At 38.2% G+C, this 19483-nt stretch overlaps 1 protein-coding gene across 4 annotated transcripts in view; it reads left to right on the top strand.

Moving 5' to 3' along the window:
* L3MBTL4 (L3MBTL histone methyl-lysine binding protein 4) overlaps positions 1 to 19483 on the top strand; it is a 323126-nt gene that overhangs the window by 221734 nt on the left and 81909 nt on the right. For all 4 annotated transcript variants that reach the window (XM_054724420.1, XM_054724421.1, XM_054724422.1 and 1 more), the window contains exons 15-16: positions 2390 to 2563; positions 15422 to 15492. In XM_054724420.1, coding sequence (XP_054580395.1) covers positions 2390 to 2563; positions 15422 to 15492 — 245 coding nt within the window. The remainder of the gene's footprint in view (positions 1 to 2389; positions 2564 to 15421; positions 15493 to 19483) is intronic.

Genomic DNA, 19483 nt, shown 5'->3' with positions numbered 1-19483 from the left:
ATGACCAAAGGAGCTGATTTATGAATAAAGATCAAGGGAAACAAAAGTTCTTTCAATCTAAGCAAGTGCTGAGCAAGAGGGTCTATGGTAGCACTCTACACTATGGACAAATAAGTCTTAGGAAGAGATAGCATTAATGCCATGCAGCACGAATCATGGAGGAGTGATGCTCTGAAATTTTAAAAATTCACAATAATGGTCATTAAAAATATCTCAAATTGAGAGAATATGTTACATGAACAGCAAAGCTTCTGAGTAATAGTATCTTAATGAAAGCTCAGCTGTGACTGAAATAAACATTTCCCAATCTCCCTTAGGTTAGTCTTACACCTTTCACTGAAGAAAGTTCTCACTAAAATCTCCTTAAGTCTTGTATGCTGCAGCTTAAAGAGATCACACCTGCCCTGCTGTCACTGGAAATAGTACTTTATCACATCTCCACTCCTCACAAGGACAGCATATGCTGGCATTTGTCCCCCTACCCATGAGCCGTGGCAAACCAAGTACTTGCTTTTCCCTGAAAATACCTACCTCAGCTACTCTTTCTATGAGAATTATGGAAGTTTCTTTCCTATGCCCTTTTCCTTTTTTGGTGGTGCTCAAAGCCTTGTCCCACTTCTGCTCACCTGATTGGTGCTAATGATTAAGTGATCACTATTGGAGCTTCCCAAGAAAGGGCCAGGCATCATCTTTAGGAAAGTTGCTTATCCTATGTGAGCCTGTTTTCTCACCTGTAAAATAAATAATACTAATAATATCTTTGGGTATTTAGTAATAAGTTTTTAAAATAATGTATGTAAAACACCTTGAATTGTAATGGGTGTATAGTATACACTCAATAAGAGTAGCTATTTTGTTCTTATTATAAATTGTATTCATTGGTATATATGTCTTAGCTTTACTAGATTTATATTTTCTAAATTGCCTAGCATGTAGCAGATGCTCATTTAATGGGTTGTTGAATCAATGAATGAATAAACTAATAAATCAATGGCAATTATTAAAAAAGTAAAGAAAATGCATGTAAAGAGACAGTTCTGTCTGTAGCAAAGGCTGCTGATCCACCCTGATGTCAGTACAGCTTTCCCCAGACATGTTGGGCTCAGCTGGTGTCATCCTAACCATTCCATCACAAATTCTGGATGTAGGTTGGTACTACAAACCCTCTGAGGCTAGACTGATTATAGGCACCCCCTGGGAAACTCAGTCTAAAATGGAGGGAAAACTGCATTTGTTCTTGGTTTTATCATGATCTTAAACTCACAAAAGAAAACTTTCACATATTCAGAAAGAATTTATTATGCAGCATGTATCAGCAAATTTACACTAAATAGGAAATGAATTTCTATAAAGGAACCAACTGCCTAAATATTAATGCATTTGACTGTGTGCTTTTCTAGATGTGGATAACACTGTGATAATGATAGCAGCTGCCATGTAATATGTGTGTGTGTATGCGTGTATGTGTAAGAGAGAGAGAGAGAGAGAGAGAGAGAGAGAGAGAGCGAGAGAGAGAGAGAGAGAGAGAGAGCAAGCTTGAGATTGATGGCCACAACAACCATAATGAGTTGGATTCAATTTCATTTTGCTGGAGAGAAACGAAGCCTGAAGCCCCAGCAGGGCATGTTTTCCCAGGGTTGTGTGCAGGTGACCTCTGTCGCACCTGTGCTTTCACTGACTGTGGCTGCCCCATTCCTAACAGCAGCAGAGGTTTGGGGCCTCTTTGGAGACAGAAGCGTGCACACAGAAGTCTAACAGCGACAGTCAGTCAGCCTATTGAAAGAGCCAGATCATTTGTCCTGGCCAATCCTCCTGCTCACGCCTGACATTAGGCTCCAGCCACATCCAGCATTCAGGGTTCAGCCTTAACTGTAGTCTCTCCTCTTGCACCTACAGGTGCCCCTTCCCATTCACACTCATAACTTCATAGCAAGTTTCAGGAGGATTAAGCCAAATCCAGATATAGTATTTCTGGATATGTAAATTTTAAGAAACAAAAGCATAATATTCTCTGGTATTGGGAAATATTTTAGTTAACCATAGTATTGTCTATATAAATAGTCAAATCAGCTTATGTCTGATTTGGAGGAAACTTTGAGTCGTGTTTCTATAATATTTTCATCGCTCATATTTATGTAGTTCTTAGATTTTTAAGTTTCCCAAATTGTAAAAATCATATATTCTGATGAATCCACCTAGAATACTCAGCTGACTAGGGTCTAGAATCTGAAAATATTATCAAGGACAATATGAATAGAAACTTATTTCAGTATGTTCATTGAAAGGAGAATGTCTACTCAGTATTTAAATATTGGATGTATGTCTGTTCCAAAGACAATGGTCACTGATTTATCACTGCAAACTGTGCTCTCATTTTATTACAAACCAGTGCTTTTGGCTGCCCGTATTCGGACATGAACTTGAAAAAGGAGACAACACTCCATGATCGTGTGAGAGAAAAAACACAGGCAAATTTGGAATCAGACTCTTCACATTTAAAATTGAAAAATCTCTGTAATTTGAACTTCAACAGAAAACATGAAAAGGTGAACAGTCAGCCCAGGTAAGGAACCTTTTGATATGTGAAGCAGAAAGTAAACCATGTAGAATAGTAAAAGAACAATTTTGTTAATAGTAATAATTCATCACATTTCTTTGTAAAATTTCTTTTTCTTTCTGGGAATTATTATGATCACTGGCTCATAGAATTCATTTAAAATATTTCATTTTATCTTCATTTAAAAATATTTTATTTATCAAAATATGACTGTATCTCTTTGTGAATGTATATATTACATATAAACAATAGAAAGCATATTTCTATAAGATTTCCTTTTACCTTGACAACTTTTTTATTCTTTGGATTCATTTTATAGAAATGATTCTTTTGGCACAAGGCCTAGTATTTGTACTCAGCAAGTTATATCAGGATTTCCTCTCCTACCTGCTAACTCGTCTCTGTCATCTTTAATCTAAATGTACCTCAGATACGATTTCTTCTGATTCTGAATAGTTTCCTTTTGATTTTTTGATAACATATCATCCTTTTGTTTTGAAATATAAATTTACATTTTAAGTATCAGGTTCCAATGTTTATTTACATATAATCATTTTCTAAAGAACTTTATTTGCCTTTTTTTAACCTAAATTAGTAAATATTCTAAATAACATCATCTCTGTAAAGGAGCTCGATTCTCCATGCTGTGAAGAATAAAGCCAGAAAAATCCAGCACTAAGTAAATTATTGGAAACCAGACAGAAATGGAGCCAAGAAAGGAGAAGCGGGAAGTGGGTGTTTTCAAACCCGTCTGCAGGCAGAAGGCAGTCATGTTCAAGCCCTTGTGTGACACTGGACCCTCCCTCTGCCAGCTCTGAGAGAGCTGCTGCTGAGGGCTGCTGTGTCTCCAGCCCTCCAAAGCCTCGCTCCTTTCACTTGGCAGGTGGACAGGGAAGACATGCCTGCCTCTCTGTGGGAGCAGAGTTTGCACAGGAACAGCTTTCTGCCCATTTACACCTTCAGTCCCTACAAGGGAGGCCTGTTCATCGGGAGGGTACACTTTCACACCCTGGACTGTGGTTTTACACTCTGAACTGTGGCTTTTGTGTTTTGTGTTTCTTTTCATACAAATGTCATACAGAATTTGTGTGGCATTTCATTTTTGTTAAATAGCTTATTTTGATTTTGACCCTTGTGCACACGACTGCAGATTAGCTCTCCTCTATGGCATGATCTATGTGCTATGGATATGCGTGCCTCTCTATTTCTGTTGCTGTATCTTGCATTTTTATTTGTTACACGCCCACTCCTCTTGTTGAAACCTCACAGGTCTAGTTGTTCTTCACTGTGCTTCACACCCACACTGTTTACAACTCTAGCTGAGAGCTTGAACATCCTTCCCATTTTCTAGTTGAGGGAGAATTTTTTAACTCTTTTCCAAGGAACAATGCTTATTTATTTCCATATATCTATTTGCCTTTACCCTTGCTATTCTATGCTGTTATCTTCTTCCCCACTAAAATCTTAGTCAGTCTCTCTTGTACATATTTTAGTCATTAATCCTCAATGTCAACAGCCATAGAGACTGAGCAGATCTTTGAACTATTCTAAAAAATAATTGCAAAGTTGTATTGTCTCCAAAGTGAGCTAAACTTTACTTTCAGCACAGATATATATGGCTTCCCCTGTCTTGAACTCCCCTTTGGAAGTTGCTCTTTTCAATATATTATTATGCACTTTATCATTTTAAAGGGGCTTTGCACTGAAATAGCTCAGATAGGCATAATTACTACAGATAGAAGAAACAGGGGAGAAGGTTAGTTGATGTTTGAGCAAAAAGTCACATGATCCTTTTCTATCAAATCCTATTTCATGTATGCACAGAACTGTGCAAGCAGCTGGATGGGGAAGGGGAGTAGAGGCACACATCTTGAGTTCTTAAATCTTCTTTTGCTTTCAAATCTCAAGACCAAAGCTATCATTGCACTCCAATCTGTCCACTTTTACTTTTAACCAACCATCATAACAGTGTTCAGATAAACAGTATTGGCAGTTGTGCCCACTGTGACTACCCCCCAGATCCATGACACCCTGTTCATGGTCTAGTATTCCAGCAGGAGTTCAAGGACATCAACAAGGAATACTATGTATTCTAATTATAAGAAGATAAAGTATATTTTAATCCCCCTCAGATTTCTTGTAGTAATTTCCTGAGATTACTTTTCCTCTAACCCAAGATATCAGGTGCAGGTCAGGTAGAATATTTAAATTCCATCTGTTCTACGTGGTAAGAAATAATTTTTACTTGGTTCATGTCCAATCATAAGCATGAGAGCTAACTTAGTGTAAATTAGAGTTATAATTTCCACTGACCTCCAATCCATCCATCCGTCACTGAGCTCTGGACAGGACTTCTATAATTTCTCATACAAGCAACACTTGTCACCTTAGAAATTCCAGACTTCATGTAATTCACATGCAAAATGTAAAATTAACTCTTGACATTCTTCCAAAATCAATTAGATGCTGTCCAACAATTTAAGGGATTTTCCTTAACTGCATCCCAGTTTTGTGTTTCTTTTTAAAAAGGATGTTTGTTCTCATGTTAATCTTTGAAGAGAGTTATTAGCAAACATTTAGTCTCCATAATTTTGTAGTAGAAATAGTCTATTTATGTTCATATTTTCTTAGTAGAGAGTCAAGTTTTAAACTTGAATGGATTATATACTAATAGATCTTTACAAAATTAACCTTTATAGCAGTAGGACTACATATTAATACAACTTTAAAGAGTAGATTCACAATAGGTCACCATTATTGAAAAACTATGTAGATATTCCTTTTCCCTTGTACTAACAGAGTAGTGGTGTATTCATGGTGCATTAAATAGAGGCATATGACTTTATGCTTGAGTGTCTTTTCTTTGGGTATGTACTCTAGAAGGAAAAAGCCTTTAATTTGTTTAACAGTCTATAGTTTGCACATACATTAACTTTGGAGCTCCTATAGTCTTGTGATTTAGTCAAAGCAGAAATTACTATCATCATAGCATTGCCATTTAGGTGAGGGAGTAAAAATCCTTAATTGTAGCTGATCTGGGACCCAAACATAGGTATTTTGATTAAACTCAGAGTATTCCTAGTTCAGTAAATTAATAATAGTAACACCAAAAATATGAACATCATTCACTTACTTTGGGCTACAAAGCATTGTGCTAAACAATTTATATACATCATCCTGTTCATTTTATTTCATCGTCACAACCATCTTTTGTGTGGGTAAGTGTTCTAATTCTGATTTTACAATGTAGGCATCTTAAGATTAGAGAGGTTAATCAAAGTGTCCAAGATCGCACAGATAATCAGTAGAAAAGTTGGGACTAGAATCCAGAACTTCCTGACTCCAAATCCTATACATGTTTTAACTTAAGGCTGGCAAAGGAATGACAGTTTAAGACTTTGAAAATGCCTGGCTGGGTTTAAATGTAGACTACTCTCAGCTGCTAGCTAGGATTCTCAAGGTCATCTCATGATGCATTTATTTCTTATTTTGTAAAAACAGAATACTAAAGGGGAAGAATATTAACTATGTTTTTCCCAAACTATTTATTCACACACACACACACACATACACACACACACACACTAGAGGCCCGGTGCACAAAATTCGTTCATGGGGGGGTGTGTCCCTCAGCCCAGCCTGTACCCTCTCCAATCTGGGACCGGTAGGATCAGGCCTAAACGGGCAGTCAGACATCGCTCTCACAATCCAGTACTGCTGGCTCCCAACTGCTCGCCTGCCTGCCTTCCTCATTGCTCCTAGCTGCTTCTTCTTGCCAGCCTGATCACCCTCTAACCACTCCCCTGCCAGCCTGATTGCTCCTAACTGCCCACCCCTGCCGGCCTGGTCACCCCTAACTACCCTCCCCTGCAGGCTTGGGTCCCCCCTAACTGCCCTTCCCTACAGGCCCGGTCGCCCCCAACTTGCCTCCTCTACCAGCCTGGTCAACCCTAACTTCCCTCCCCTGCAGGCTTGATCACCCCCAACTACCCTCCCTTGCAAGCCTGGTCCCTCCCAACTGCACTCCCCTGCTGGCCATCTTGTGGTGGCCATCTTGTGTCCACAGGTGGGCAGCCATCTTTTACCACATGGGGGAAGCCATCTTGCGTGTTGGAGTGACAGTCATTTGCATATTACTCTTTTATTATATAGGATAGAGGCCTGGCGCATGGGTGGGGGCTGGCTGGTTTGCCCTGAAGGGTGTCCTGGATCAGGGTAGGGGTTCCCTTGGGGCGTGGGGTGGTCTGGGTGAGTGGCCTGTGATGGTTTGCAGGCCAGCCACAGCCCCCGGTGACCCAAGCAGGAGGCCCTGGTATCTGGGATTTATTTATCTTCTATAATTGAAACTTTGTAGCCTTGAGTGGAGGCCAGGGCCCTCCAGGAAGCTTGGCTTCCTCCATCGCCAGGAGCAACCCAAGCCTCCTGCTCTCTCCAGCTTCGTGGCCACTGCCATTTTTGTTGGAATTTATTTATCTTCTATAATTGAAACTTTGTAGCCTTGAGCAGAGGCCAGGGCCGGCCAGAGCAGGTGGGAAGGTTGGCTTCCTCCATTGCTGGAGAAACCTAGGCCTCCTGCTCGCTCTATGGCCGCAGCCATCTTGGTTGGGTTAATTTGCATAGTTACTCCTGATTGGCTGGTGGGCGTGGTTGTGGGAATAGCGGAGGTACGGTCAATTTGCATGTTTCTCTTTTATTAGTGTAAATAACCTTGAACACATTTCATTGTAATATACTAAAGGATTCTATCTACAATAATGGAATACAATTATACTTATTAAAACAGTTTTATCATAAAGAAAATTACTTTGAAATGCAACTCCCCCACCTCTCCCTCTATTCTGTTAGCTAGCTTCTCCAGGCCAGAGCAGGACATATTCTTTCTGGCATTTCCAACCCACCTAAGTATTCTTTAATAACTTCTTTTGCCTCCCCAGAGCAGTGTTTCATATGTTTTAATTCACACAATTGTTAGAACCACCATTAGTTAAAATACCTGTCATATTTAATCATTACTATTGAGAAGATCCAAGAAACTGCCTAATAAAGCTCACTTTTTTTTCCCTAATGTCTGCCATAAAATAAATTTTATGCACTTCCCTAAGGCCTGTATTGATGATGAAAATGGCTGGGGAAAGTTATGGTAATCACAGAATGGCATGTAGTGGAATAACTCCTAATGATCCTCATAATACATTGCACTGCCATGAGCCAACTAGTTTATTTCCACTACTCAAATTAACTACAACATAAATACCTTCTCTGAAGTCCATTCTCAGAATTAAAATAGTGTTAGTTGATTGTTCCCCATATTAACTTTCCAAGTTATTAAATAAATTTTATTTAATGCATCAGTCTTTTCTCTCACTCATTCCCACATAAATTCTCTGCTTTAGGGAATAAAGTCTACCCAATGTCTCACTCACCACTTGTCATCATCTGCAATATTGTTTTTATTCCCATTCTTCTTACCTTGTTTATCCATGCCTGCATCTTCTCCCTTCTCCAAGGCTCATCTCTGTCTTTAAGTTTTCAATAGCAGTTCCTACCCATATGAGCTTTTTGGGGTTAGATATTGTGTTTTACTTGTCTCTGTATTTCTGATGCTTAATATAATGCCAGACACTTAATAAGCACTCAGAAAATTAAGTAGAATTTGAGCAACACTATGTGCCAGGGACTGTCCTAGGCCCCAGGATATTGATCAAATAAGAAATGATCCCATTCCTTGTTCTTAGTTTATGCATGTGTGTCTGCATGTGCCTTTTTAATACTTGTGTTGTGTGTGCCTTATTTTTTCAAAAAGATTGGAGGCTGCTAAAGGGTTAGGAACCAGTTTTCATTATGTTTTTGGGTGGGTTTTTTTCATTAATTTTTCCATTATAGGACTTAACAAGTCTAAGTTGACTGATTCAGATACAAACATTACCTCTTAGAATCTCAATTTCTTTACCTGTAAAGTGAAGATAAAATATGAGGCTTAGATTTTGACTATAGATATATAGATAAACATAGATGTAAGATAGATGTAGTTATAGCTATATAATTGGACCTGGCACATAGTAGAGATTATTGAAAAAGTAGTTCCATATCTTCTTTTCATTTTTATAAAAATTGTTGATTTTAAAGTCTTGCAATTCTACCAGTTCTAGTTGTGTATATATACCACACATCTTTACACCAAACATAGAAAGTTAGACCTTTAATTATCTGAAATATTACTCAGCATCTGGAACTACATTAGACCCTAATCAGTTGAGCAGTGAGCAAAGCACCAAGACACCAGTTCCTTCTGGGCCTGTGGAGGACTGTGGCTGCACAGGAAGCCTGCAGGCCTTCCACACCAGCTCCCGCCCAGGCCACACTTCAGATGTGACAGTCCTGGAGCTCACAATGGGGCAGGACTCAATGATGATCTAATTCAACTTTTTCAACATAGAAATAAGGATATCAAAGCCAAAGAATTTATTTTCCTGTTGACACTGTCATTAATTGCAACATGCCAGGACTACTCCAAGCCCTAGTGATACAGCAGTGAACATAACAGACTAAAATCCTGGTCCATCCTGGTCCTTTTCAGCCTTTATTTAGTGATAAGAAAGTCACACCAGCTAGAAAGTGGCAGAATGAGGATTTGTTCTCAAGCAAGATGACTCTAGTCCCTGCAGCCTTGGCAGTGGGCATGCAGATTCACTCATTGCATCAGCACTCATTCATTCAGCAAATATGTATGGAGCTTCTTCAGTTGCCAATTGGTGTGTTAGGGGCTGGGGATATGGAGCTGAACAAACAGTCCCATCTCAGCAGGGAGTATATTTCAGGTAGAGGAGATGGAGGAGTAAAACAAAAGTAAACCATAAATGAAGAGAAAAGTCACAGATTGTGATGGGTGCCATGAAAGAAGTAAAAGGGTAACACTTGAAATGCTTTCAGCCGTTCCCTATATTAGCATCCTGTGGACCATAAGCAGATCCAAGCCTTAAAGAAAAAAGGGAGTAGTATTCTGTTGAATATTTTGAAAATTGAAATGAAATGAGGTGTGTCAAGATCAGCGCAGGAATGTAGACAGAAACTGTAATGACATGAAAGGACCTGGCCCTCATTGGCTCAACTCATCTTGGTTCCTTTGGCACTTCATTGTAGTCTTGTGTTTCCTCAACAAAGTTACTGTTTTGCTGAAATGTTATAAAATAACCAATGTATACCTTAAAAAGACCTTTACAAATGCTTTTCTGAACTGGTTCTCTTAAGGCATTTTACAATTTATTGTGAATCTCTGGATTTCTGGAATCCTGTCTTGGCCCAGGCTCTTAGTAATTAAATCGCATCTTCTGCTGTAGAACAGTGTGTGCTAAAATGCTCATCGTTCTTTGCATAAAGCAAAAATTGGTGCTCTTGCACCCCAGGAAATAAAAAGTTGTTGCCCAAGCACCAGCGGGTATTTTTTTCTCATCTACATACTAATCTAGCTTTAAAATAATTATTTCCCATTCATTGTACATAGTAAAATGAGGACATTAACATGTTTTCTCCATAAGTAAAGCAATGCCTGTGTATTATAGGAAAATGAGAAAATGTACATTAATAAAAGTAGAAAAATTAAACATTGAAAACATTAATAATACCCATACCTTTTCCTATCAAACAGTGTAAGTTAAAGGCTTATAAGAATATGACAAAATTCCTAGCAATAATTCAGGCAATATAGAAGTTCAAAAAAAAAAAATAAATTCTCATTCCCCACTCCTGAACTCTGATGCTGCATCCTGGTGTGGGTGTGTGAATAGATTGTCATGTTGTCTTCTACACCTGTTCTGTGTTAATGTATGTATACAGATATGCAGATACACACTCTTTTTTAATTACATTAATTTTTTGCTAAGGTTTCTTTGAAAGTTAGCTTGTATCTACACTGGGTAGATTACTATATAATCATGGTAAATATTGGGAAAGGTGCTGCATTCCTGAAAGGTGAACATGGGGACACTAATTTCTGAGGCTTCCACAAAATACATGCATATTTTATCCCAAGTATATAATAGCGGACTGAACAAAGCACCTTGAGTAAACCAACACTTATCATCAAAAGAAAAATAATCTGGTCTTGGACTTGAATTTTTATATGGGAATGTTGTAAAAACAGAGAAAACTAAGTACCCACAAAGAAAAAATAAATTTGCCATGCAAAAGCATTGTTTGCTGCCTCAAAGAAAGTCTGAAGATAAAAGATATTAGCTAAAAAGTATGTTTTACTTATTTAACAATACATCATGGATAATCTGCCATATCAACACAAGTGAATTCAGTGCATTATCTTTAATAGTTGTATCATATTCCACAGTGTGGACATGCCTTAACTATTTCACTCATTTCCTTACTGATAGGTATTCAGGTTATTTCCAGTATTTTTCCACTTATAAATAATGCTGCATAAATATTTCCATGTGTGTGTTATTTATTGATACTTTATAATGCAGTGTTTTTAAAGTTTAATTACTTTTATTTACAAACTAAACATATTATATGAATCCTTCTTTGGATTGATAACATCTTATAGGTCCTTGATTCATTTTGCTTGACTATAAATAAATTCATATATACAAATATACATACACAGAAGCATGCATACAGTATGTATGTCCATGAGAAGCTTTTGCAGTCCTCATAATTTACCCCAGCCTGCACATCCACCTTACACACCATGCCCCATGACTAAGTTTTCTCCCTCCCTACCCTCCACATGTCTATGCCTTTGCCGTGTCCCTCTTAGTACTTCCCTTAGTAAAATTTGTTTTGAGGTTTAACTCAAATTCATCTTCTCCTGAGAGGTTTTTTTGATCTCTCTGACCTTTAAGCAGAAAATCCCCCTCCTACTTTGTGATCCCATAGTGATTTATTCATTTCTCTATTGTAGCCCTTTCTCAGTCTACTTCATGTGAGACATTGCAGCATGCACAGCTGCATCCTCTGTTAGATGATCAGTTTCTCGGCAGCAGGCACCATCTTGGTTGAATGCAACGCCTGCATGTAGGAAAAGCTCAAAAAATGCTGATTGGACTTGGACAATTTGTCTAAAAATAAAAGACAGTCAGAGCCCAATATTTGCCTTTCAAGCCCTACTATAACTAAATATAGTTATCGAGGCAATTTTGGGAAAAGATAGCAGTGTGAAATAGTCCCATGTGGTGTGTATATTCTGGCCCTAGGGACCTTTTCCTTTACTTCTAGAACAGTGGTCAGAAACGTTTTCTGTAAAGAGCAGATTATAAGTATGTTAGACTCTGCTGGCAATAAGATCTCTGCTGCAGTTAGCAATTGAGAGCCTTCGTGGACAGTGAGTAAATGGATGAGCATGGCTGTGCTCTAGTCAAACTCCACTTACTAAGCAGGCAGTGGCCAGGATCTGACTGTGGGCTGTTGTTTGCCAACTCCTGCTCTAGAAGGTGTCTAGCTACAGTTAAACTGAGTTTCATTCAAATTCTAGCTCTTCTGTTTGGACTCTTCTGCTTACTATGTGACTTTGGACCAGCCACTTACTCACTCTTCATTTTCAGCACATAAACTTAAGATCCATAGTACCTACTACAGGTTAGGCCTCTGGTTCAGGGCCTAGCATTTGAACACAGAAATGGTAGCCACTAACTGCTGTAAAAAAGAAGGAATTCTTACCATTTGCAACAACATGGATGGAGCTGGAGAGCATTATGCTAAGCAAAATAAGCCAGTCAGAGAAAGATAAATATCACATGATCTCACTCAGTTGTGGAATATAATGAACAATATAAACTGATGAACAAAAAGAGATCCAGGGACAGAGAAGCATCGATCAGACCGTCAAACCTCAGAGGGAAGGTAGGGGAGGGTGGGGGTAAGGGGAGAGATCAACCAAAGGACTTGTATGCATGCATATAAGCCTAACCAATGGACACAGACACCAGGGGGTGAGGGCATGAGAGGGGCAATGCGGGGATAAGGACACATATGTAACACCTTAATCAATAAAGAAAAAATTGCAAAATAATAAAATAAAAACTGGGGGGAAAAAGTAGTGGAAGCATAGAAAGAGTGTCAGAGAACATGCAGTTCCCTTTTTCAACTGAAAGTAGCAAAATCCTAAGGAAAAAGCAAGAGGAAAAACAGTGGATATCAGAGATTATTGGATGACGGTGGCAGGTTTCACAACAGAAGCAGTAATCCTCTAAGTCATATGCACTCCTTTATGAGACTGCATCAGGACAGACAGACAAGTAGCTTGACTTGCTGCAGCAATGGCAGTACCATTAGTAAAGATTTTGAAGGTTGTTTAGAGGGCCTGGAGCTCTGATAACTATATAAAATGTACAAGCCAGGCTTCAAGAATTATTGGTGAAATACTAATATGTGCAAATTTCAATGGTATTACCTTTTTAGCTAAAATACAAACAAATATTAATCTTTGGCACCTTACTGGCCTAATCATCTCAAACATTTAAACTGGCGGTATGCAATAGGCTCTTTTATGATGCGACACTTCAGTACCTTTCCCACTGCCATCAGGATGGAGTGCAAACACTTGAGAACAGCACGCAGGCCTCTCCACAGCTTGGCTCCCGCTTATTCTTTTGATCTTTTCTTTCCTTGCACAGCACAGATGCTTCATCCAAGTAAGTTGATTAGCTTATTCCCGTCCCCAGAACACTTCTCCCTCCCATCTTACTTATGCCCATTCTATTCCAGTCTAATTCCCTAGACCTTTACAAGCCCATCAGTCATCCACACCCCATTCGTTCAGGACCAGCCACAGCTGAGTCCTCTGCAGAACAATCCGACTAGCCCAGTGCCAAGTGGCATCCTCCCTCCGCTGCCAGGGGCATTATTATTATTCTCCTTTTCTTTTGGGCCGCATGTGACATCTCAAAGCCTTTTGCAAATGCTCAGTACACCCTAGGTTAATAGTAGATGTTGTGTTCCCTGAAGGAAACTGGATTTGGAGTTTGAAGGCTTGAGTTTATGTCCTGGCTCCACCATCATCTCACTGTGTGCCCCAGATGGGCAAGTGGTTTAATATCTCTGAGCCTCAATTTCTTTATTAATAGCAAAGGTCCTATACCTACCTATAGAGTTTTTGTAAGAATGAAATGAAGTTCAATGAAATCTAGAGTCCTTGGAAATACCTCTCTCCCTCAGGAAATGTAACTGAATCTCAACTGTTCACAGGGTTTGCCTTGGTGTATCTCCCTAGTGGTGTAATAATTTTGAAAGGAAAACTGGGACAAAACATATTTGTGATTAATTGTAGTACCTGCCACGTTTATAAAAAGCCACTCAATAAATTTAGTGGATTTATTTTTACATTATATTTAAAAGCCCCATCAAATTTATGTCTGGCATATGAGCTTCCCAGGAGAAGCTTACTACTCTGCACCTACAATGTGCCTTCAGCATTCCATGTTGACTAGCTCTCTGCCAGATGCTCGCTGCTCATGTTCAGGCCCTCTTCCTATAGTTTATATTCTCCCCTATAAGAATGCAAACAAACAAATCCTGGTGATATATATAGAGAAAATATGATGAAATTATAAACATTGAATTAATGAAAATATTCCACACATTTTATGCATGTCCACGATGCATAAAGTTTGTATACTTTTTTATAATATTTTGTCACTAATTGTTCAGAGCAATTAGTGAAATTGTACTGTACCCATTTTGCAGATTGGGAAGTTGAGACCTTTAGAGTTTAAATATGCACCCGAGTCACAAACTTAGGACACAGGTGCTAAACCATGCAGCTAGGTTTTTCTACACTAAGTGTCTGGTCTCTGCATTGCACCACAGGTGACTAACTACCTGGAGTTACTGTGCTCCCCAGTAGCTATGTAGGGCCTCCTTTCAAGGTCCAAAAATGGGATTTCAGTAGGAATTCTTTCTCAGTTTCTTGGTGTGTGTTTTTATGGGGGGGGAGGGGAAACAGCCTTAATTGTTAAAAAAATCTCACTGATAAGTTGAATGTATTTCTACCATGATAAACACATTTATAGAAGCTATAGATAAAATTACCTCAATTATTGTACAAGTCACTTATCTTATTATGTAAGGTTTGAGTAACTGAATGAGATTCCTCATTTAAATAAGAAATTGAAACAGTGTTTGCATGCCTACCTCAAATGCTTATCCCTGAGGATAAAATGAGAGAGCTGCTATCCAAGTGCAATTACAAAATACTTTTGCAAAGCAAGCTATTATCATTTTCATTAAAATCACAAATATTACAGATGAATTGATCAACTACCTCAAGTTCTGTCTACCTAAAATTAATTATTAGGTAATTAGCAACACTGGAAAAGTTTCATTTTAGAAAGTACTACATTCATTACAAACTCTGAGCCTCAAATTTTTATAAAGTTCCATTCGAGTTACAAAATTAGTCCTTACAGCATACTGGAACATTTAAAAGTTAATTAATTCTCTGACATTCAGCAATATGAGCAAATTACTTTATACAGTTATTCGGGCACAATGTATATAATCTTCTGGTTAAAATAAGCGCTAAAATCATCTGTAGCAATTATTATTTACCCACCTACTCTCCCTAGTAGCTCCTTCTCAGAATCTGAAGAGGTTATTCTCCAGAGTTTTAAAAGCATTTGGCAATAATGGAGGAGGGGGACCTTTAAGTCTTGATGTCAAAGTTAGAGTTTCTGAACAAAAATGTAGTTTTTAAATATTAAATTGAAAAAAAATTCTAACGAAGTTTCTGTGGAGCAAAATACCTACTAGTTCTCTATTGTTTACCCTGTGGCTTCTATTTAAATGTGTGCTGCTGTCATGAGTTATTCCTGCCTCACAGGATAATGAATCCAGGTTTTATTTCTATTCTTTGTACAGACATGTACAGCAGGCAAAGTGTTTGAAAATCAAAGAAAAAGAAGACAATGACTTGGATAATCTCTTCAGAGGTAAAAACACTAGCAAAACCACAGAATATAATTTTTGTTGTGAAGATGTCTTGCTTGTTTGGTTGGTTGGTTTTAATATTCCACTAGGGAATGGTGGGGAGAACCTGCCTGGAAGTCAAGAGACTTGTGGTCTAGTCCCAACCGTATGAATAATTTCTGTTATTCACTACGCTGAATCTTAATTTTTTCAAATTTAAAGTGAGAGGACTAGATTTCTATGGCACTCACTCATGGTAGGACAAATCTAAGCTTTTGGAAGTAAAAGTCTCAGTGGTAGAATCTTTTTCTGCCCTCTGCAGAGGGCATGGAGGGAAACCAGAAGTGGCTCAGTGCACTTTTATAAGTTGGGGGAACCGGGAAATGTACTTCATTAGTAACATAGGCAAGAAGGTTATGGGAAAAAAGTTTAATTATTTAAATCTGAGTATAGGAAAAAGAACTACATGTTTTCATTTAATTATGTTTCTTTCCAATTAAGGCAAAATCTGATCTATAATTTTGAAGTTCTATTGTAGCAAGCTAAGGAATAAATTATACCGTGTTTGTGTTAATTTAGTGCAATAATTTTCACTTGGTCAGACTGAAGCATTTGTAATTAATTAGTATCATTTTGTCTTTAGCCATAGTAGTTCCTTATGTTTGTATCTCCCAAAACATGTAGGAGATCTGTTTATCTTTTAGAAAAAGACAGTGAGTTTTCTTCTGACTTGGCCAAAAGTGCAACAAATTAGCCCAATTTGGTAACACTGCACTTCATCTCCAATGCAATCACCTGTTCTACTTTTCTTAGAGAAAAACAGGGTGCTTGGCAGTCATTGAACAAAAGGGCTGTGACTTCTATGAGCAGAGCTCACCTGCTCATTTCAGGGGGACCCAAGCTCAGCTTGTGGTTGGGAACTCAGCCACAAAGGAGGAAGGAATCTTCTCAGAAAATGGAGGGCAGTGAAGTTACTCGGGTTTCCTTGTGCACCTACACATTTCTCCATAACCAGAGGGCTTTCTGTGTGACATAACTGGTTCTGAACAGCACTTTACAAAAAATAAAATCAATAACTGATACTTCAGAAACTGCCTCATACAAATGCTCTAATCCATTCTGTAAACATGTTTTAGAATGGCACATGGAGCCCTAAAAAAAGTGTCAGTGTGTTCATTATATTTTGACACTTTTGAAAACATCTCCACGGAGTAATTATGTATATGTTCCTGTTAAAACAGATACACAATTTTATAGTTCACATAGTAAAAGTAGTAATGAGGAGCATCTTTGTAAAAATAGAAAAGATCACTAGCAAAATGCATTTGCATAATGGGAAAGATGTTTAGTATGCACTTGTTCTTTTCTGCATCATTTATAACCATATGCGTTTATTTATTTGTGCATCCACTGTGTTCTCTAAACATTTCAGTGTCCTCATGATGAAGGTCTATGATCACAGATTTGGGGCAATAATGACATAGGAGGTGCAGGAATGCACCCTGCCTGATGCAGAGCCCACAGCTAGCTACTGGGGTCCATACCCTCTTTGTTGAGAAAATGCCTTCCGGGCTCCATTCTAGTCCATGAAAATGGACAGGATTCATTTAGCACCTGCTTTCTATTCTAGCCTTTTGTCACACAAACTGGTTCTTCCTTATAGTGGACTAATCCTCATTATTTTACAAGTTCATTTTCTCTGGTTCGTACCTGCATGGGACAAAATAACGAGAATCTGTTACTGTTGTGATATTAAATGATTATTTAATATTTTCCTTTTATTTTTTGTAATCCTATAAATCTAAGCATAATTTCTAAATATTTGCCTTTGTTTTGTGTGTGTTTGTTTTTTGATCTGGCCATCAATTTGAATATATTTTTGTTGTTATTATTGTTGTTGTTGTTTTAAGGAAAATGGGCTAAAATTTGTTCTCTATTTTTCACATGAGGGAAAATAGTATAACTTTGATTTTTAGAGATTGTGTACACATGTGTACACAACATAGGTAGCTTATGTTTTTCATATATTGGATATGTTTTCAATTTTTACTTGGAAACATCTTTATTGTCTAAATAGTTTTATTCCGATATAATAAAAATGTTTTTAAATGCTACCCATTTTTTAAGTATTTTAAAAATATACTTTGTAGAGATTCAACATTTTTTTCTCATAACATATTCATGTTAAAACTAGGTAACAGAAAGTTTTAATTAATCTATAAGTAAAACTAATCTAAAAAAGTAAAACTAGGTGACAGAAAGTTTTAATTAATCTATGTACATAAAAGCCTAAGCTACCGACCAAACGACGGGTCGACCCGTCACTATGACGCGCACAGACAACCAGGGGGCAGACGCTCAATGCAGGAGCTGCCCCCTGATGGTCAGTGTGCTCCCACAGCCAACCTCCCACGGCCAGACAACCTCCCGTGATCCCTCCCCCTGGCTGGCCAACCTCCCACGGTCCCTCCCCCCATTAGCCAATCTCCCGCAGCCCCTATCAGCTCCGATTGCTGGCCAGGACAAGGGATCCCACCTGTGCACAAATTTGTGCACCAAGCCTCTAGTTTATAATATAAATTGGTTGAGAAAAATGATTATCTAAAAGGCCATTTAGTAGTGAAATTAGCAGAAGTAAGTTGGGGTGTGTCTAACTAAAGATTTGCAGGGAAGCTTATTGAGTGTCACACCTAAGACATGGCAAATGGTAGTGATCCTTTGTGCCTTTTGTTAAGTAAATAGTGCATGAACAAGTGGATCCATTCTCTGGGATTGAGTTGGGCGTCTGTGCAGTGGCCTTTGGGGTTTTTACGTTTGCTTGATGAGTGTTCCACAGGGACCTGCACAGAAGTTCCTTTGAACATAAGTTGAGTGAGGCTAATGAAAGTGCATTGACTTTACGTGTAGAGGACCTGTTCACCTTCTGTCCCTGAGAGAACGCTAGAACCAGAGCAGTTAAGACTCAGCTCCTTGGTACCACAGACAATATGCTGTCAGGGGTACCATACCGTGCCACTCCACGGGGACACATGTGGAAGTGTGGAATGTTTAACTAGAAAACTGTTTCTTTATTACTTCTGGACATTTTTTGACTCAAATATGTAACTAATTGCTAACTTCCTTAAAAATCCAAAAATTTCATAAAGCAAAAATGCAAGAGATAAGCATGGTTAATAAATGCTTTATAGATTTATTTTGGATATAATAACTTACCTGTTGGTTTTTTTTCTACCAATATACAATTATATTGGAGATCTAGAATTCATTTTATTTTTCTACTTGCTGATATAGCATATTATGATTACCTTTCTAAGTCGGTGCATATACACTGCTAGATTCTTTTAAGTGAAAATTGTAGTCAGGTACACAAGAGGTCACACCCATTTAATCACCACTTGGGTCATGAAATAGAAGCTAACTCAAGTCCCACCTCGTGCCATGCACTTTCCCGCTCCTGCCATGATAATCATTCTTCTGATTTCCATCACTATCAGTTTTTACTTTGTCCTTGTTCTGAACATTTGATAAATGCAACCATACAGTATGTACCCTTTTGTGTCTGACTTATTTTGCTAACATTATGTATGATCCATCCTAATCATGGTTTGCTTATTTTCATTATTGCATTTCCAGTATTGTGAACCCTCCTACCTTATACTTCTTTCTCAAGATTGCTATGGCTATTTTGGGTCTTTCTTGTTCCATATAAACTTTTGGAGTATTTGTTCTAGTTTTTGTGAAATGTGCCCTTGTTATTTAATAGGGATTGCATTGAGTCTATAGATTGCTTTGGGTAGATTTTCTTTCTGAGAGTTCATTATTGGCTCTGTGTAGGCTTCTTCCTGACATTGTTTGTTTGTGAGAATCATTACAGTTAAAAGCAAATTGTTGGTCAGGATTCTGACATGGGAAGAGTTTGTAAGTCATCACTCACGTCCTCAGAACAGGAAAAATGCTGAACAAACTGAGCCACAACTCTTCTTAGATACATCAGAGACCTGAGGTCCTGTCCTC

The sequence above is a fragment of the Eptesicus fuscus genome, chromosome 12, assembly GCF_027574615.1.
Source record: "Eptesicus fuscus isolate TK198812 chromosome 12, DD_ASM_mEF_20220401, whole genome shotgun sequence".
Classification (NCBI taxonomy): domain Eukaryota; kingdom Metazoa; phylum Chordata; class Mammalia; order Chiroptera; family Vespertilionidae; genus Eptesicus; species Eptesicus fuscus.
Note: the sequence above shows the minus strand (reverse complement) of the source record. Positions and strands in the feature narration are given on the sequence as shown.